The 21522-nt window shown below is 47.5% G+C and overlaps 1 protein-coding gene and 1 pseudogene across 2 annotated transcripts in view; both read right to left on the minus strand.

Moving 5' to 3' along the window:
- The window catches only part of LOC144603231 (class I histocompatibility antigen, F10 alpha chain-like), a 1654937-nt pseudogene that overhangs the window by 792435 nt on the left and 840980 nt on the right, over positions 1-21522 (minus strand). The window lies entirely within an intron of this gene.
- The window catches only part of LOC144602561 (E3 ubiquitin-protein ligase TRIM39-like), a 42402-nt gene that overhangs the window by 1813 nt on the left and 19067 nt on the right, over positions 1-21522 (minus strand). The window contains exons 3-7 of the mRNA XM_078415690.1: positions 17856-17951; positions 14506-14739; positions 7564-7586; positions 6233-6348; positions 3616-4325 (exon numbers count right to left, since the gene is read on the minus strand). Coding sequence (XP_078271816.1) covers positions 3616-4325; positions 6233-6348; positions 7564-7586; positions 14506-14739; positions 17856-17951 — 1179 coding nt within the window. The remainder of the gene's footprint in view (positions 1-3615; positions 4326-6232; positions 6349-7563; positions 7587-14505; positions 14740-17855; positions 17952-21522) is intronic.

Below are 21522 nucleotides of genomic sequence, written 5' to 3' on the forward strand. Positions count from 1 at the left end.
ATTACAATCCACAGGAACGCAAGGCACAGCAGAGAGTGGTGGAGTCAGGCCAGTCCATCATGGGCACAGCCCTGCCCTCCAAGCAACACATCTAACAAAGATGCTACCATCAGGCAGGAGGTACAGATGCCTGAAGTCCCACACCAGTAGATTCAGGAACAGGTACTGTTCCACAACCATCAGGCTCTTTAACTGACCTAACCAGACCTCCACAATGGAACACCACAGACAATAATTGTTCTCCCATGGAGTTGTTTTTCTAATTGTGTTTTGCATTAATGCCTTGATTTTTTTGCTTTCTTTTAACTGTCATGTGGAATGTGTGTAGATTATCTATGATTTATGATTTAGTGTGTTGTCTGAGTGTAAGTGATGCAAGCTATACCTCACTATACTTGTGCATATGACAATAAACTCGACTCAATTCAAACTGATCACGGCTGATGTGCTTGTAAGCTTAATTCCACATTCCTGCCTATGCCCATAACTTTTTACCCCTTTATTGAAGTGCCTTTCAGACTTTGCTTCCACAGTGTGTTGCAGCTGATCAAGCTGCTGCCTCACAGTATTAGAGACCTGGGTTTGATCCTGACCTTGGGAGCTATCTGGGTGGAATGTTGTCACATAGGTTTCCTCTCACATCCAAAGGTGTGCAGGTGTGTAGAATAATTGGCCTCTGTGAATTCCAGAGTGGTGCAGCAGTAGACTTGAGAGATACAGTGCGGAAACAGGTCTTTCGGCCCATCGAGTCTAGCGCCAGGGACCCGGGTTTGATCGTGGCTACAGGTGCAGTCTGTAGGGAGTTTGTACGTTCTCCCCGTGACCGCGTGAGCTTTCTCCGGGTGCTCCAGTTTCCTCCCACATTCTAAAGGCGGGCAGGTTTGCAGGTTAATTGGCTTCCATAAATATCCCAATTGTGTCGGATATGAACCTAGGATAAGCGGTGATTGATGATCGGCGTGGAGTATTGCAAGCAGTTCTGGTTGTCCCATTACAGAAGGCATGTGGAGGCTTTAGAAAGGGTGCAGAGGAGGTTTACCAGAATGATAAAGTAAAAAAGAACTGCAGGTGCTTGTTTATGCTAAAGATAGACACAAGATGCTGGAGTAACTCAGCATCATGATGCTGCCTGACCCGCTGAGTTCCTGCAGCATAACCTAGTCTAAACTAAACTCATTACATTTATAAAACTCACTTCTTTATTTTTTCCTACGGCCCGCAAAAATGTGCCAAATATATAATGTGGCCCTCATGCTGAAAGGTTTGGAGGACTCTGATTTAGACAAAGGAATTAAATATAACACCTCCGAGTTTGTGGAAACACGAAGCTGGGTGGCAGGGTGAGCTGCGAGGAGGATGCTATGAGGCTGCAGGGTGACTTGGACAGGTTGGGTAAGTGGACAGATGCATGGCAGATGCAGTATAATGTGGATATATGTGAGGTTATCCACTTTGGTGGCAAGAACAGGAAGGCAGATTATTATCTGAATGGTGTCAGATTGGGAAAAGGGGAGTTGCAACAAGACCTAGGGTCCTTGTACATCAGTCACTGAAAGTAAGCATGCAGGTACAAAAGGCAGTGAAGAAAGCTAATGGCATGTTGGCCTTCATAGCGAAAGGAATTGAGTATAGGAGCACGGAGGTCCTACTGCAGTTGTGCAGGGCCCTGGTGAGACCGCACCTGGTCTCCTAATTTGAGGAAGGCCATTCTTTCTATTGAGGGAGAATCAGAATATCCAGAATCAGTAGCCCATTCCTGCTTTCTCCCCATATCCCATATTCCGTTAGCCTGTAGAGCTATGTCTAACTCTCTCTTGAATACATCCTGTGAATTGGCCTCCACTGCCTTCTGTGGCAGAGAATTTCACAGATTCACAACTTTCTGGGTGAAAATGCTTTTCCTTATTTCAGTCCTAAATGGCCCACCCTTATTCTTAAACTGTGACCGCTGGTTCTAGACTCCCCCAACATCGGGAACATTTTTCCTGCATCTAGCCTGTCCAATCCCTTAAACATTTTCTATGTTTTTATAAGATCCACTCTCATCCTTTTAAATTCCAGTGAATATAGCAGTACTTAAGAGAGTTTTAGATTGGCACATGGATATGCAGGGGATGGAGGGATATGGATCATGTGTAGGCAGTGGAGATTAGCTCATTTGGTATTATGTTCAGCACCGATATTGTGGGTTAAAGGTCCTTTTCCTGTGCTGTTCGATTGTATGTTCTTGGGGTAGACACCATAGCTTTAAGGTGAGAGGAGAGAAGTTTAAAGGAGTTTTCTGTGGTAAGTTTTAGATTTTGGTTTTGGTTTATTACTGTCACATGTACTGCAGTGAAAAGGTTTGTTTTGCAGCTATCCATTCAAAATCAGATAACACTATACATAAACACAACCAATCCAAACTCAGCTACAATAGGTGGAGTGAGGGAAAAGATACAGACTGCAGACGACAGCTTTCAACACTGTAGCACAACAGTTTCAGAGACAAAGTGCAATGTCTGCAATGGGGTAGAGCAGAATCAGACTGTACTCTAGCTTACGGCAAGACCATTGAGAATACCAGATGGGAAGGAGCTGTTCCTGAGTCTTGTTTAGCGGAGTGGAGTTCTCAGAATATATATTTTTACACAAGAGAGCATTAGGTGCCTGGAGCACACTGTCAGGGGAAGCGATGGAAGCAAATACAACAGCAACACTTAGCACACATTTCAAAAGGCAAATAAACAGTTAGAGATTTGAGGGGATATAGACGAGGTGCAGGAAGATGTACAGATTAGATCCTCATCGGCACAGACACGATGAACCGAAGGGCCTGTTGGTGGTTTACACTGAAGATAGATGCAAAATGAAAAACGTTTTCACTCAGAGTTGTAAATCTGTGGAATTCTCTGCCTCAGAAGGCAGTGGAGGCCAATTCTCTGGATGCTTTCAAGAGAGAGTTAGATGGAGTTCTTAATGATAGTGGGGTCAGGGGGTATGGGGCGAGGGCAGGAACGGGGTACTGATTGTGGATGATCAGCCATGATCACATTGAATAGCGGTGCTGGCTTGAAGGGCCAAATGGCCTATTCCTGCACCTATTGTTTATTGTCTATTGCTGTAGCAACTCAGTGGGACAGGCAGCATCTCTGGATGGAAGGAATGGATGACGTTTCGGGTCGAGACCATTCTTCAGACTTTCAAGACCTGTTGCTGTGTTGTTTTGTTCCAGCTTCGATGAAAGGCTGAGCAGTGTAAGACTGGAGGTTTCAGCATTGTAGCCATCAGGGGGATGTGGGTGGATGCAGAAAGACACATCACGTCATTTGGCATTCAAACTTTATTTAACTTCATAAAAACCATTCTCCCCGCCTGAACAACTCATCCCCCACAAAACAACAAAGTGCGAATATTTGTGCTCACAGCAATATCAAACTGGACCTTGGATCCACACGCTCGTTAAACCCCCCTACACCCGTGAAAGCTTTTTAAAGCAGTTATCACCGTACAATAGTTTGCACAGGTGATGCTGGAGGGGCATCTATCTGCAAGCACCACACAGCGCCCAACATGCTTTATCCACACCGTGAGGCAGTGGATCTACCACCTGCACCATTCTGCCGCCCTTATTACCTTTAATGCTTCAAACCAAGGGGCAAGAGTGAACAGGAAAAGCCTTGGGATTATCCATCCCAGGTTGGACCAGCCCTGCGGACACCCTCCCAGGGTGAGTGTCAGTGTCAGGGGGCCAGCCTGAGTGGGCCGCTGCTCCTTGAGACCAGCCCTGTGGACACCCTCCCAGGGTGAGTGCCAGGGGGCCAGCCTGAGTGGGCCACTACTGCCTTCCTTCTTGTTGTGGGGGTTGAAGAGAGGGAGGAGTGTCTGTGTGAACTTGTGGTGCAGGGTGTAGAGGTGGCACAGGCTGTCGGCATCGTAGAAGGCCAGGTGCCCCTCCTCGTAGTCCAGGTAGACGCGGACTGTTTGCGGCTTGTGTCGGAGGGGGAGGCTCCGGGGCCCAGGGCCTCCCAGGTTGACCAGGTTGCCGTTGACCATCTCCAGCACCCAGTAGCCGTCCTGCGGCACCAGCGGCCCGGTGATCAGCCGGTCGGCCAACTCGCTGGCCACCCCCAGCACCCAGGCCTGGTTGCCCCCCAGCTCCACGTCCCAGTAGTGCCGCCCCGACTTGAAGCCGCTGTCGGCCAGCACGCACAGCCAGTAGTTGAAGCGCTGGGGTGAGAGCGAGCACTCCCGCCGCTTCTCGCCGTCCACCACACTGCGCAGGTCCTCGGACAGGAGCAGCCGGGGGTGAGCTGTCCTGGCGTTCAGCTTCAGGGACTCCCGGACTGAAAGGCATGAAACAGTCGGTCAGTGGAGATTGTTCTCCACTGTGGGGCTCACACAGTTGGCTTCATGGAAGGAAGCAGAGGGCGATGGTGGAAGGTTGCTTTACGGACCGGAGGCCCGTGACTAGTGGGTGCCTCAGGGTTTGGTGCTGGGCCCATTGCTGTTTTGTCATCTCCATCAATAATCTTGATGAGAATGTGCAAGGCACGATTAGCAAGTGAAGATAGACACAAAAAGCTGTAGTAACCCAGCGGGACAGGCAGCATCTCTGGAGAGAAGGATGCCTGATGATCGAGAAGGATGAAGTAGGGTCTCAACCCAAAACGTCACCCATTCCTTCTCTCCAGAGATGCTGCCTGTCCTGCTGAGTTACTCCAGCTTTTTTTGTCTATCTTTGGTTTAAACCAGCATTTGCATTTCCTTCCTACACATGATTAGCAAGTGTGCAGATGACACAAAAGTGGATGGTGTTGAAGAAGGTGAAGATAGTTGTCACAAATTGCAGCAGGATCTTGATCGGATGGCCAGGTGGGCTGAGGAATGATTTCTGGAATTTAATGTAGAGAAATGTGAGGTATTGCATTTTGAGAAGTCTATCATGGGCAGGACCCACACAGTAGGCAGGGCTCTTGGGAGGTGCTGTAGAACAGAGGGATTTAGGAGTACAGGTAAATTGTTCTTTGAAAGTGGCGTCTCAGGTACATAGGGTGGTCAAAACGGCTTTTGGAACGTTGGCCTTCATCAATCAGAGTATTGAGTAGAGACGATGGGAGGACATGTTCCAGTTGTATAAGACATTGGTGAGGCCACATTTCGTGTACTGTGTTCAGTTTTAGTCACCATGTTGCAGGAAAGATGTTGTCAAGCTGGAAAGGGTGCATAGATGATTTACAAGGATGTTGCCAAGGGTCAGGGGCCTTAGCTATAGGGAAATGTCAAGCAGGCTAGGACTTTATTCCTTGGATCGCAGGAGCATGAGGGGTGATCTTATGGAGGTGCACAAGATCATGAGGGGAATATATCGGGTAAATTCAATCTTTGCCAAGAGTAGGGGAATCGAGAACCAGACGACATAGGTTTAAGGTGGGGGAGGGGGAAAGGTAATAGGAACCTGAGGGGTAACTCTTTTATTTTACACAAAGGGTGGTGGGTATATGGAACAAGCTGCCGGAGAAGGTAATTGAGGCAGGTACTACCAGAATGTTTAAAAGTCATTTGGACAGGTACATGGCTAGGATAGGCTTACAGGGCTATGGGCCAAGCGAGGGCAGGTGGGACTAGAGTGGATGGGGCATGTTGGTCAGTGTGGGCAAGTTAGGCCAAAGGGCCTGTTCCTGTGCTGTACTGTTTTAAGTTCTGTGATCAATGATCTATGACCTGAGATATTAACGCTCTGTTTCTCTGTCTAAATGCTGCTTGGCCTGCTGATTATTTCCAACCTTTTCTGTTTTATATTTTGTAATCCAGGACAAAGCGTGATTGGTTCCCCATCCACATTGGACTTTACTGGATTTAACTTGCACTAAACATTATTCACGTTATTCGTTTTATAATGTGTCTGTCCACTGTGGATGGCTTGACTGTAATCACATATTGTCTTTCCGTTGACTGGTTGGCACGTTAAAACAGCTTTTCATTGTGCCTCGCTTGGTACACTTGACAATAAACTAAACTCAAACTCCCTTCATCACCAGTACAAAGTTGCTACAGTGGTCAAGTTTCTGCAGTGGGATTTGCAACCTTCTAAGAGGCACGTGTGGGACCACTGAGTCATCGTGCAATATAGCCCCCATGTAATGGAGCAGAACATCCCGAACCCTCAGTCTCCCTGCACCGCCCGCCCCCCCCCACCTCTTACCACCCCCTTTCCCTCCATCCCAACTCTCCAAAAAGCAGGATCACGTACCTGGCACAAGTGCTTTCAGCTCATCCCAGATTTTAACGTAACGGAAAGGTGTGATGATGGAGTCAGTGTGGAGGTCGGTGGGAAAGTCCGTTGGTGCGATGAATTCCTGTTTGCATCTGGAACGTAGGATTGGAAGCTTGTGCACGTGAAGGAAGCTTTGCAAAGGCTCAGATACCCACATTTCCCCACAACCTTCTGCAATCTGAGCCCTGGAACCAGCAGTGGGCCATCTCTCTCTATGACTTCCCTCTCTCTCGATGTAACTTCAGGCAGCCCTGGGCTGCTTACTGTGCCCATTGAAAGTAAAACGAGAAAGGCTTTGAAATGCACCCTGCAGCCAACAATTTTATTTATATTGTCAGACTGCAGTCATTTCCCAGTTCCCCGAGGAAGTCAAGCAACCAAATTATTTAGAGTGAGGTCCCACCACGTGTGATAATGGTGATGGCAAAGGAATAAATATTGGCCTAAGCTGTACCTGTCCATCTTACACATGGATAGACACAACAATGTTTAAAAGAGCTATCAAGTGGAGTCACACTCAGAGTATTGAGTAGAGAAGTTGGGAGGTCATGTTGCAGTTGTGCAAGGTGTTGGTGAGGCCACATTAAGAGTATTGTGTTCAGTTTTGGACACCAAGTTGTTGGAAAGATGTTGTCAAGCCGGAAAGTGTGCAGAGAAGTTTTACCAAGATGTTGACAGGACTCTGGGGCCTCAGCTATAGGCAGAGGTTGAGCAGGCTGGGACACTATTCCTTGGAGTACAAGAGTGGATGACTTTATGTAGAAACAAGGAACTGCAGATGCTGGTGTAGAGAAAAGGACAGCGTGCTGGAGTGACTCAGCAGGTCGGGCAGTATCTCTGGAAAAAACGGATAGGTGATGTTTTGAGTTGAGACTCTTCGTCCAGCGTTTTTTATTCCCTGGACCTTTATCTTTCTAGCTGCTTTTAAAAAAATAATTCTCCGGACCTTTATATTTACAAATGTTCTTAGATTACTTTACATGTGCTGCAGAGCCATGGTTCATGGGAAGCGAGCAGAAACGGGAGCCCTGCGCACTGAGAATGATCAGCCATGATCACATTGAATGGCGGTGCTGGCTCGAAGGGCCGAATGGCCTCCTCCTGCACCTATTGTCTATTGTCAATAAGTCCGCTTCCCTACAAGTGCCTGCCGAACAATAACTGGGACTGTGACCTGCGATGGGACCAACTCACTCAGGGAAGAGTGAAGCAAAGAATTCCTGGCTCTCTCAGGGCTGTGAACGCCCTGCACAGCTCCCAACGGTGAACTAATCAGCCACATACAGAAAACCGATGCAGCCACGTACCTGTCCAACAACTGCTTGATGTCCTAAAAAGTAAAAAAAATTAAAAAGGTTTAAATTCTCATGATCCGATCAGTTCATTCAAATAAAATTAAGGATGGCGCATTCAATTAAGGGCAGCACAATGGCGCAGTGGTAGATTTTCTGCCTTACAGGGCCAGAGACTGGGTTTGATCCTGACTATGGGTGCTGCCTATATGTTGGGTGCAATGGATGTCCCATTGCTATGGGTGCAGTTTATATGTTCTCCCTGTGACCATGTGTTTATATGTTCTCCCTGTGACCATGTGTTTATATGTTCTCCCTGTGACCATGTGTTTATATGTTCTCCCTGTGACCATGTGTTTATATGTTCTCCCTGTGACCATGTGTTTATATGTTCTCCCTGTGACCATGTGTTTATATGTTCTCCCTGTGACCATGTGTTTATATGTTCTCCCTGTGACCATGTGTTTATATGTTCTCCCTGTGACCATGTGTTTATATGTTCTCCCTGTGACCATGTGTTTATATGTTCTCCCTGTGACCATGTGTTTATATGTTCTCCCTGTGACCATGTGTTTATATGTTCTCCCTGTGACCATGTGTTATATGTTCTCCCTGTGACCATGTGTTTATATGTTCTCCCTGTGACCATGTGTTTATATGTTCTCCCTGTGACCATGTGTTTATATGTTCTCCCTGTGACCATGTGTTTATATGTTCTCCCTGTGACCATGTGTTTATATGTTCTCCCTGTGACCATGTGTTTATATGTTCTCCCTGTAACCATGTGTTTATATGTTCTCCCCGTGACCATGTGTTTATATGTTCTCCCTGTGACCATGTGTTTATATGTTCTCCCTGTGACCATGTGTTTATATGTTCTCCCTGTGACCATGTGTTTATATGTTCTCCCTGTGACCATGTGTTTGTTCTCCGATTGCTCCAGTTTCCTTCCACTTCTCAAAGATGTGCAGGTTGGCAGGTTAAATGGCTTCTGTAAATTATCCCTAGTGGGCGGAAAGAACTCGTTTAGGGGTGATTGTTGGTTGACGTAGAATCGGTGGGTGGAAAGGCCCAGTTCCACACTGCATCTCTAAACTAAAATAAAATAAACTGAGCACTTTACGACACAAATAAAAAAAATTGTGGTAGGATTCTTCTTCCGAGGGATGACAGAAACAAAACGGAGCAAGATTGTTTTGAGTGATGGGAAGGTGAGGAAAGAGGGGGGGAGTGAATAGTGAGTCATGGCTCAGGTGCAGAGAAGCTGTCAAAGTGGACCTCAGAATGATGAGGGAATTTAGTTAAGGGAAGACAAATATTCCATCTATAAATAAGAATTGCTGCTCCTTCATTAAAATAAAATAGATTAATGGGTGTTGCACTCCGGACCTCAGTCTTGCAAATTAAACGTGACAATATTTAATTAGCTATTAGCCAATATAGGAGCATGATTTTTTACACTGGCATAGACCACCTATCCCTTTAGTCTTTTAACTCCACAATTCCTTGGGTTATTTCCTTATTTAAAAGGAACCTCCAGAAGCTAGGCACCGTCCGATTCACCTCGACTGTTCAGTGAACAGTGGACTTTGTCTATGGAACTGATGATTAAATCCTGTGCCCTTTATCTTCCCTTTTGCTCCACCTATTGTACTTGAGTTTGACTTGATTGTATATATCTGATCTGTGAGGATAGCATCCAAAACAAAGCTTTCCACTGTATCCCGGAACACATGATCCTAAACCAATGTTTAGAGATATAGCATGGAATCAGACCCTCCGGCCCACAAGGTCATTGCCGACTAACAATCAACCATACACTTGTTCTATGCTACACACTAGTGACCATTTCAGAAGTCAATTAACCTACAAACCTGCACATCTTTGGAATGTGACAGGAATCCGGGAAAAACCTACGCGTTCACAGGGAGAACATACACACCTTGTACAGATAGCACCCGTAGTCAGGATCGAACCTGGGTCTCTGGTTCAATGTGATGGGCTGAAGTCCTAAAGTCAGTTCTCCCGAAACTTGAACAACACATAAGATGTGCTACCAGGGGGAAAAACACACTAGACAAGGTTTACTCAAATATTAAGAAGGGTTTCAGGTCAGCACCACTACCACACCTGGGGCAGTCAGATCACCTGTCCATATTCCTAACTCCAGCATACACCCCACTCAGGAGGAAAGCTCCAGTCACCATAAAGACTGTTAAGACATGGCCTGAAGGAGCTTCCTCGCAGCTGCAGGATTGCTTCGAAAGGACCAACTGGGATATTTTTGAGGATCAGGACTTGGAGGAGTACACATCAACTGTACTTTGCTACATCCAAAACTGTGTTGACAATGTCACCGTCGACAAACGCATCCGGTTGTACCCCAATCAAAAACCCTGGATGACAAAGGATGTCAGGTCTCTCCTCAAGGACCGTAACACCGCCTTCAGGTCTAGTGATAGAGCTCTATACAGTGCTGCTAGAACCAACCTGAAGAGAGGCATCAAGGATGCCAAAGTGTCATACAAGAGGAAGATTGAGGACCACTTTTCCAACAATGACCCACGGCGGGTATGGCAAGGCATCCAGCACATCACCAACTACAAGACCAGCAACCGCACGACTGCCGACGGCGACGCCTCGCTGGCAGAGGAACTTAACTGTTTCTTTGCTCGTTTCGAGGTGAAAGCTACAGTGGCAGACATAACACCCTCTCCAGCACCTGACAGCAACACCTTCACTGTGCAGGAGTATGATGTTAAGCGCGTGCTCAGAGCAGTGAATCCCAGGAAAGCTGCAGGCCCCGATGGTGTGACGGGCAGAGTGCTGAGGGAATGTGCAGACCAATTATCTGAGGTCTTCACAAAAATCTTCAACCTGTCCCTTTTAAAATCCACCATCCCTCCCTGCCTGAAGTCCGCCATAATCATCCCACTGCCGAAAAAGTCTGTCATCAGCGGTCTTAACGACTACCGTCCGGTAGCACTCACACCGGTCATCACAAAGTGCTTCGAGAGACTGGTCCTGCAACACATCAAAGCCAGCCTCCCACCCACCTTCGACCCACACCAGTTTGCCTACAGAGCAAATAGGTCTACAGGGGATGCCATCGACACTGCTCTTCACACTGCACTGACCCACCTTGAACACCAGGGGAGCTATGTGAGGATGCTCTTCCTCGACTTCAGCTCTGCCTTTAACACGGTCATCCCGAGCAGACTGGTCACCAAACTTTCTGACCTGGGATTTTCCCAAACCATCTGCCAATGGATCAAGGACTTCCTGACCAACCGCCCCCAGACCGTCAAAATAGGCCCTCACCTCTCCTCCACCATTACACTGAGCACCGGCTCACCACAGGGCTGTGTGTTGAGCCCCATCCTTTACTCCCTCTACACTCACGACTGCGCCCCCACCCATCCCACCAACACCATCATCAAGTTCGCGGATGACACGACTGTGGTTGGACTCTTCTCAGAAGGAGATGAGACAGCCTATAGGGATGAAATCCAAAGGCTGGCAGCATGGTGTTCAGTGAACAATCTGGTCCTGAACTCCTCCAAAACAAAGGAACTTATAATTGACTTTAGAAAAACCAGTGTAGATTACGACCCACTCTACATCAATGGGGTCTGTGTGGAAAGGGTACCAGCTTTCAGGTTCCTGGGTATGCACATCGCAGAGGATCTTACCTGGTCTACCAACACCATCACCACAGTAAAGAAGGCACAGCAGAGACTCCACTTCCTGAGGATCCTCAGGAAAACCAACCTGCAGGAGAAGCTCATGTTGTCCTTCTATCGCTGCTCCATCGAGAGTGTGCTGGCATACTGTATAACCACATGGTATGCCAGCTGCTCAGAAAAGGACAGGAAGGCCCTTCAGAGGGTCATCACGACGGCCCAGAAGATCATCGGCTGCTCACTGCCCTCCCTGGAGCACCTGTTCAGCCTACGCTGCCTCAGTAGAGCAGGCAAAATAATAAAAGATCCATCCCACCCCGGCCACCGTCTGTTTGTTCATCTGCCCTCTGGTCGACGTTTCAGGTCGATCAAATCCCGAACAAACAGACTTAAGAACAGTTTTTACCCCAGGGCCATACGAGAACTGAACACTACCTTTGCACTAGGCAACACCGTTAAAAAATCTTGTACTTAATATAATTGTATTTAATTGTATTTATGTATTTATTTGTTTTTGCATTTATTGCATATATGTTTGTACGCACCGTCAGGATTGGCTATTTTTTAATTTCGTTGTACTCGTTGCAATGACAATAAATGAATATTATTATTATTATTATTATTATGTGTAGACTAGACTGGATGTGGACGGTAGATTCCTGCCCAGTCCAGCAAGGTAGATTATAATTCATAGAAATATAGGAGCAGGAATAGGTCATTTGACCCTTCAAAACTGATCCCACCATTCAATATGATAAAGGGGGGATCACTGACTTTCCCAGTTTCAGTATTTGCCCCACATCCACTGATTCTACTAACTCAGAGAAAATACAGAAATCCTCGATGAACAAATGTAATGATTTTGTTGCAACTCCATCCTGCGTTAGATAACTCGACAGACTCACTACGGTCTTGGGAGAAAAAACCTGCCTCATCTCAGTCTTAAACACATCACACCTTATCTTTATACTGGCTTCTAGATTTCAGAAATATCCTTCCTGTATCTAACCTTTCCAGTCCTGATAAAAGTAGAGTCATAGAGTGATACAATGTGCTTGCCCAAACCGGCCAGCATGTCCCAGCGACACTACTCCCACCTGCCTGTGTTTGGTCCATAACCCCCCAAGCCTGTCATAGAAACATAGAAAATAGGTGCAGGAGTAGGCCATTCGGCCCTTCGAGCCTGCACCGCCATTCAATATGATCATGGCTGATCATTCAGCTCAGTAGCCCGTACCTGCCTTCTCTCCATACCCCCTGATCCCTTTAGCAAAAAGGGCCACATCTAACTCCCTCTTTAATATAGCCAATGAACTGGCCTCAACTTCCTTCTGTGGCAGAGAATTCCACAGACTCACCACTCTCTGTGTGAAGATTTTTTTTCTCATCTCGGTCCTAAAAGACTTCCCCCTTATCCTTAAGCTGTGACCCCTGGTTCTGGACTCCCCCAACATCGGGAACAATCTTCCTGCATCTAGCCTCTCCAACCCCTTAAGAATTTTATATGTTTCTATAACATCCCCCCTCAGTCTTCTAAATTCCAGCGATTACAAGCCCAGTCTATCCAGTCTTTCCTCATATGTAAGTCCCGCCATCCCAGGGATCAATCTGGTGAACCTTCTCTGTACTCCCTCTAAGGCAAGAACGTCTTTCCTCAGGTTAGGAGACCAAAACTGCACACAATACTCCAGGTGCGGTCTCACCAAGGCCCAGTACAACTGCAGCAGAACCTCCCTGCTCCTAAACTCAAATCCTCTTGCAATGAATGCCAACATACCATTCGCTTTCTTCACTGCCTGCTGCACCTGCATGCTTGCTTTCAATGACTGGTGCACCATGACACCCAGGTCCCGTTGCATCTCCCCTTCTCCCAATCGGTCACCATTCAGGTAATACTCTGCTTTCCTGTTCTTGCCGCCAAAGTGGATAACCTCACATTTATCCACATTATATTGCATCTGCCATGCATTTGCCCACTCGCCTAATCTATCCAAGTCACTCTGCAGCCTCCTAGCATCCTCCTCGCAGCTAACACTGCCACCCAGCTTCGTGTAATCCGCAAACTTAGAGATGTTGCATTCAATTCCCTCGTCCAAATCATTAATATACACAGTAAATAACTGGGGTCCCAGCACTGAGCCTTGCGGTACCCCACTAGTCACTGCCTGCCATTCCGAAAAGGACCCTGTCCTATCCATTGCACCTGTCTAACTGTTTCTGCAAACGTTGGGATAGTCCCAGCCTTAACTACCTCCTCTGGCAGCTCGGTCCATACACCAACTACCCTTTGTGTGAAAAATGACCCCTCAAATTTCTACTAAATCTTTTCCCCTTCACCGTAAACCTAGTTCATCTGGTCCTCGATTCACCTACTCTAGGCAAGAGACTCTGAAATATACACTCTGTGCCTGTGTATGGTACACCTGTGAATTCTGCAGGTTTCTGTGAGGTCCTCTCTCATCCTTCTAAACTGTCAAGAAATTAAGCCTTCATTCATCAGTCCTGCCACCTCAGGGATCAGGAAAGCTTCACTGAACTCCCTCCATGGCAAGAACACCCTTCGTTAGACAAGGAGATAAAAAATGTACACAATACTCAATGTGCAATCTTACCAGGACTGTACATAAGACCATAAGACACAGGAGCAGAATTAGGCCATTCAGCCCATTGAGTCTGGTCTGCCAATCAATCATAGGTGATCTATTTTTCCCTCTCAACCCCATTCTACTGCTATCTAATTGTAATCAATAACGCTCTACTTAATCAATAACCTATAATTTTCTGCCTTAAAAATAACCAATGCCTTGGCCTCTACAGACTTTTTTGCCAATTTCCACAGACTCACCACCCTCTGGCTAAAACAAATCCTCCAACTCCATTTTAAAGGTACATCCTTTTATCCCGAGGCTGTTCCCTCTGGTTCTAGACTCTCGCATTACTGGGAATGTCCTTGGAAACAGTCGAAGCAAGACCTCCCTGCTCCTATTCTCAAATCCTCTCGCCACGAGCACAAGAAAATAACAGTCGGAGTTGGCCACTCGGCCCTCAAACCTACCCCACACATTCAATATCATCATGGGTGATCTATACGGGCCTGGATACCTCTTTTGTGCAGAGGTGCACCAAGAGTGTCTCAAGGCCAAAAAAGCACCATTTTGATGCAAGCTCTTTTATCAACTGGCAGAAATTATGTACCAGAAATGTGAAATAATTAAGAAGAATGGTGAAGGTCCATTGCATGTTCCACACGCGTGGGCTGCCTGCTGCTTCTTACCTGAAGCATCTCCTGGGGCTCCCCGTAGCTCAGTTGCAGCTGTACATCCCGGATGGTTCGCTCGATCGTGCAGGCTTCCTGGCAGATCATCGCCAGGTCCTCTTGCAAGGGCTGAACCGTCTTGCCCACCTCTTCATCGATCTTCACCTCCAGCTCCCGCTTCCTCACGTCCAGGAATCGGTAGACGCTGGAAAGATCGATCTCGACCTGCTCCTTCAGCAGTCGACCCTTCTCCTGTTGAGAAACAGCACGCTCAGTGGTTTAGGTTTATTATTGACACCGTGTACAGTGAAAGGCTTTGTGTTGCAGGCCATCCACACGGATCTGATATACAATACCAGATATATTAGATATCTCAGTTATACAGTAAACCCTCGCTGTAACCGACCACAGGGGGAGATGGTGTCCGTTATTACTAATTGTCCACTCATACCGAATGAGGGGTTTAATTTGAACAGTACTTCATATTCTTGCTATTGAGGGCGTGCAGCGTCTGTTAATTCCCGGTATGTTGAAAGACTGGAGCGACTAGGCTTGTATACATTGGAATTTAGAAGGATGAGAGGGGATCTTAACGAAACTTATGATTATTAAGGGGTTGGACACATTAGAGGCAGGAAACATGTTCCCAATGTTGGGGGAGTCCAGAACCAGGGGCCACAGTTTAAAAATAAGGGGTAGGCCATTTAGAACGGAGATGAGGAAAACCTTTTTCAGTCAGAGAGTTGTAAATCTGTGGAATTCTCTGCCTCAGAAGGCAGTGGAGGCCAATTCTCTGAATGCATTCAAGAGAGAGCTAGATACAGCTCTAAAGGATAGTGGAGTCAGGGGGTATGGGGAGAAGGCAGGAACGGGGTACTGATTGAGAACGATCAGTCATGATCACATTGAATGGTGGTGCTGGCTCGAAGGGCCGAATGGCCTCCTCCTGCGCCTATTGTCTATTGTCTAATGTCTATTGTCTATAGTACAGCCGATAAACATTCACTCCACAATAAACAGTGAAGGACACACAATGCTGAAGGATGGCCCAGTGGCATCGCAGTGGTTGCTACCTTACAGCGCCAGAGACCAGAGTTCAATCCTGGGTGCTTCCTGTGACAGTGTGGGTTTGCTCCGGGTGCTCGGGTCTCCTCCCGCTTGGCGGAGACGTGCAGGTTTGGGGTTTGGTGGCTTCTGCGGGTTGTGGGAGTTCAGTGGGTCACTGGTGGTGCCGCTGCTCCAGGCCCGGATCTGATCCAGTCCCGGGGAGCTGCTTGAGGCCGTGTGGGTTTCCTCCAGGTGCCCCGGCCCACTGGTTCTATACCACACACCGAACTGTCCCCAGTGTGTGGGGCAGAGCTGGTGTGCCGTAGTGCTCAGAGTCAGGCCCGGGTCACTGGTGCTGTGGGGCAGGGATCTGCTGGTGGCTCCCACACAGTTGGGCTGCAGGCCCACACATCCTTGCGGCTGAGTGTGGGGAGGGTGGGGTGAAGGTTGTGGTGTGGGGGATCGCAGCACCTGGGAGAGCCCCATGCTGTCACTATGTCTTTGTGTTCACACTGTGGAGGAGAGAGAACCACTGCGACTGTTCTATCCTACGCACTGTCAATTGTCCCTGGTGTGTCGGGTGGAGTGTGTATGGGGATCGTTGACTCAGTGTTTCAATGCTGTATCTCGAAACTAAACTAAAATGCATCAAAAACAGCATTCGTTCCATCCACCTATTCGTCATTCCTTGAAACAACAAACTTGGTCTGCATCAAAGTCAGCCCGCTAGGACCAAAATTTGTTATAGAGGTCCGTTAAATCAACGGCTTACTGTACTGAATGGTCTACTCCTGCTCCTATATTTCCCTGAATTATCATTGACACCCAGCTTACTGGACTGGGAAGGAATCTGCCTTCTGTGCCCTGTCTGGTCCACACGTGACTCCAGCCCATCAGACTGGGTTAGCTTTGGGTCTATTATTGTCACCTGTACCAAGATACAGTGGAAAGCTTATTTTGTATGCTATCCAAACAGACCCAATATAGCATACATAGATACAATCAGTTCAAACTCAAGTACAATAGATAGAGCAAAGGAGAAGATACCGAGTGCAGAATATAGTTCTCACCATTGTAGCGCATCAATCCCTTGGACAAAGTACAATGCCCTCAATGGTGTAGAGATGGATCAATACATTTCACTGGGAATAAACATTGCTGTTACCAAGGCACCAAAGAGAGGAGGGGCAGGACAAAGCATGGCAGGTAATAGTTGAACACAGGCGAGGGAGGTTTTCTGATAGGCAGATGATTGGACAAAGTTCATAAGTTGTAGGAGCAGACTTAGGCCATTCAGCCCATCAAGTGTATTCTGCCATTCAACCGCGGCTGATCTATCTTTCCCCATTCTCTTGCCTCCCCCCCATAACCCCTGGCATCTGTACTACTCAAGAATCTGTCAATCTCCAGCTTAAAAATATCCATTGACACGGCCTCCATGGCCTTCTGTGGCAATGAATTCCATAGATTCACCTTTCTCTGACTAAACAAATTCCTCCTCATCTTTCCAAAGGTATGGCCTTTAATTCTGAGGCAATGAGGGATTCTAGACTCTCCCACTAGTAGAAACATCCTCTCAATATCCACTCTATCCAGGACATTAGGGTCCAGAGATGAAAACAACGTCTTCTTTCGTATGTCAACGACAACAATCAAAATTGGCAATTGGTGCTTCAGAATACCGTAGTTGATGCATTACTGCAAATTTTGCCAGTTCTGTAGAACTAACCAGGGTGGACAACGAGGACGTAAAGCAGTTCCCACCCCTGAAAAAAACTGATGGAATGAGACAAAAGTATTGAAGAGTTGCAAATTGTGAAACCAGAGGAAGGAATATAAGTGGAGGGAAATATATTGGTGCATCCAGGAGGGGGGGGGGGGGGGGGGGGGGGTAGGACAGGCAAAACGATATCCTTACCATCAAGCCCTGTGAAAATGATGTACACTTCAACAGGACCAGCATGGTGGAGCAGCGGTCGAGCTGCTGCCTCACAGCAACAGAGACCCGGGTTCAATCCTGACTATGGGTGCTGTCTGTACAGAGTTTGTGCATTCTCCCCACGACCTGCGTGTGTTCTCTCAGGGAGCTCCGGTTTCCTGCCACATTCCAGAGACGTACAAATCTGTAGATTAATTGGCCAGTAAAATTGTAAATTGCCCCTTGTGTGTGCAGGACTGTGTCAGTGTGCGGGGATCGCTGGTCGGCGTGGACTCGGTGGGCCGAAGGGCCTGTTTCCCCGCTCTATCTCTGAACTGAACTACCTGTAAGTTCAACAGTGCATTGGTCACTTCAAAACTAAACCTGGTGTAAGAAATCGTACCTTGACTTTATAAATCTTTGCTACTTGTTGGCTCTGACTGTGACTTGCTTGCTCCTTATGGATCTGGAGAACATCTTTGGATTTTTCCAACCTGTCCTGGTGAAAAGGTAAACAGTGTTAGTGCAGGCACTGACAGATTACTGAGCAGAATCAGTAAGTCAGCAAAAGGCAACACAAACACTGAAAAATGCCACAAAATACACGCCAGGCCAGAACATTTCCATGGAAGTGGATTAAAGTCTTTAATGTCATAATCTTCAGCCACATCAGACAGTTTAAAACACATTGCTGCCTCACAGCCCCAGAGACCTGGATTAGATCCTGACCCCTGCTGTTGTCTGATTCAGTTGTTTATTGTCACGTGTACCGAGGTACAGTGAACAGCTTTTGTTGCGCGCTAACCAGTCGGCAGAAAGACAATACATGATTAATGCACTGTCTGTGTGGAGTTTGCACGTCCTCCCTGTGACCATGTTGGTTTCATCTGGGTGCTGCAGTTTCCTCCCACATCCCTAAAACATGTGGGCTTGTACCTGTTTAATCGACCTCTGTAAGTTGCTCCTAGTATGTGGGTGAGTGGCTGAGGAAGTGGGATAACATGGATCTGGTGAGAACGGGTGATCGATAGCTGGGGTGGGCTTAGAGAGGCGAAGAGTCTGTATCCATGGTGTATCTTTCAATGATTTAGTGATTCAACCTCACCAGACAAACTGCAAGCTCAGCAGAACATGAAGTGCTGAAGTAACTCAGCGGGTCAGGCAGCATCAGTGGAGGGAACGGACAGGCGGTCTCCAGGTCTGGACCCTTCTTCAGGCTGAAAACTGTAAGCATGGGGCGTGTGTACAGTGAGTGCTTCTCATCCTTTCTTCTGGATGTGACTCTCAGCCATCTTTGCTCCAGATATCGAAGGGCAGGAGACAAGAGCAGGAGACAACAGCAGGAGCAGGAACAGGAGCAGGAGCAGGATCAGGAGCAGGAGACAACAGCAGGAGCAGGAGACAACAGCAGGAGACAACAGCAGGAGACAACAGCAGGAGACAACAGCAGGAGCAGGAGACAACAGCAGGAGCAGGAGACAACAGCAGGAGACAACAGCAGGAGCAGGAGACAACAGCAGGAGACAACAACAGGAGACAACAGCAGGAGACAACAGCAGGAGCAGGAGACAACAGCAGGAGCAGGAGACAACAGCAGGAGACAACAGCAGGAGACAGCAGCAGGAGACAACAGCAGGAGACAACAGCAGGAGCAGGAGACAACAGCAGGAGCAGGAGACAACAGCAGGAGACAACAGCAGGAGACAGCAGCAGGAGACAACAGCAGGAGACAACAGCAGGAGACAACAACAGGAGACAACAGCAGGAGACAACAGCAGGAGCAGGAGACAACAGCAGGAGCAGGAGACAACAGCAGGAGACAACAGCAGGAGACAGCAGCAGGAGACAACAGCAGGAGACAACAGCAGGAGACAACAGCAGGAGACAACAGCAGGAGACAACAGCAGGAGCAGGAGACAACAGCAGGAGCAGGAGACAACAGCAGGAGCAGGAGACAACAGCAGGAGACAACAGCAGGAGACAACAGCAGGAGACAACAGCAGGAGACAACAGCAGGAGCAGGAGACAACAGCAGGAGCAGGAGACAACAGCAGGAGCAGGAGACAACAGCAGGAGACAACAGCAGGAGACAACAGCAGGAGACAACAGCAGGAGACAACAGCAGGAGACAACAGCAGGAGACAACAGCAGGAGACAACAGCAGGAGACAACAGCAGGAGCAGGAGACAACAGCAGGAGCAGGAGACAACAGCAGGAGCAGGAGACATCAGCAGGAGACAACAGCAGGAGCAGGAGCAGGAGCAGGAGCAGGATCAGGAGACAACAGCAGGAGCAGGAGACAACAGCAGGAGCAGGAGCAGGAGCAGGAGCAGGCCACTCAGCCCCTCAAGTCCGGCCCACCATTCAGTGGGATCATGGCTGGCTCCGCTGGTCTCAACTATACTTATTTCTCAACATTATTCACAAAATGCTGGCGTAACTCAGCAGGTCAGGCAGCATCTCAGGAGAGAAGGAATGGGTGACTTTTCGGGTCGAGACCCTTCTTCAGACTTATGTATCAACATTATCATTACCCCTCCAATATTTCTCAGAGCTGAAAAAAAATCACATTAATGTTTTCTGGACGGGGAGGGGATTGTGTTATAAGGGGAGAATGGGAAGGTGATTGACATTTTTCTTTTAAACAAAGTTTATAAAATTATGAGAGACACAAACAGGGTAGATAGTCAGGAACTTTATCCTGAACTTTCAAATATTTTTTCCATCTCCAACTTAAATACGTCTGATGATCCAGCCTCCACCACCCTCAGGGGCACAGAATTCCAGAGATTCACCACCCTCTGAGACAAGGATGGAACAGTGGCAGGAAGTTAATTGAATTCTCAATGATACTCTGAGTCCAATGGCAGCATTTAATACTTGTTATTTAGGCACGGTGGTTACATGGGATCAGAGTGAAGCATTCTGATAGGAAACGTTTCTTGATGCGATTACCAGTTGTACATTACAGAAACAAGGAACTGAAAATGCTGGTTTACAAAAAAAAAGTCACAAAGTGTTGGAGTAACTCAGAAGGTCACACAGCACCTCTGGAGAAGTGACGTTTCGGACCTATATTCAGACTGGACACTAAGTGCTGGATTAACTCAGCGGGTCTGAAGAAGGATCCCGACCTGAAACAACATCTACAATGATTCAACGATACTTTGTTGTCACATGTACCTGGGTAGAGTGAGATTCTTCGTTGTTGCATACAATCTTTGTTGTGGGGCAACATTGTTGTTTTCACCCAGAAGGGCAGCACGGTGGAGCAGCGGTGGAGTTGCTGCCTGACAGCACTTGCAGCGCCGGAGACCCGGGATCGATCCCGAGATCTTCGGCTTCCTTCCGCACTCCAAAGACGTACAGGTATGTAGGTAAACTGGTCGGTGCAGACCCGTTCGGCTGAAGGCCCTGTTTCCGCACTGTATCTCTGAACTGAACTAAAAGCTAAATCCGGTAAAATCCTACCACAGACTTCACCTTGGCAGTGCACAAAGATGCACCACGTTTCTGGCACTGACAACGTTTCTATCCAGGTTCTCCAGAGATGGTGCCTGACCTACTGAGTTACTTCCAAAATGCTGGAGTAACTCAGCAGGTCAGGCAGCATCTCGGGAGAGAAGAAATGGGTGACGTTTCGAGTCGAGACCCTTCTTCAGACTGATGTCTGAAGAAGGGTCAGTCTGAAGAAGGGTCTCGACCCGAAACGTCACCCATTCCTTCTCTCCCGAGATGCTGCCTGACCTGCTGAGTTACTCCAGCATTTTGTGAATAAAAACCTTCGATTTGTACCAGCATCTGCAGTTATCTTCATATACTACTGAGTTACTCCAGCACTTTGTGAGATTTTGTAAAAACCAGCTACACATTCTGGCAGTCCCCAGCTATTACTTCCCTTTTCTTCCTATTTGTACCCTGTCATTATTTGAGATTGTGTTTATTGTTGTGTTTATTTGTTTAACTCCGACCACCATGGAATATGCAGACTCTGCCACTCTCCCATCAATGGGAATCTCTCCCCTCTATTACAGCAGCTTTCAGAGTGACTGACCAACCAAGTTGTGTTG

This window comes from Rhinoraja longicauda, chromosome 19, assembly GCF_053455715.1.
Source record: "Rhinoraja longicauda isolate Sanriku21f chromosome 19, sRhiLon1.1, whole genome shotgun sequence".
NCBI lineage: Eukaryota > Metazoa > Chordata > Chondrichthyes > Rajiformes > Arhynchobatidae > Rhinoraja > Rhinoraja longicauda.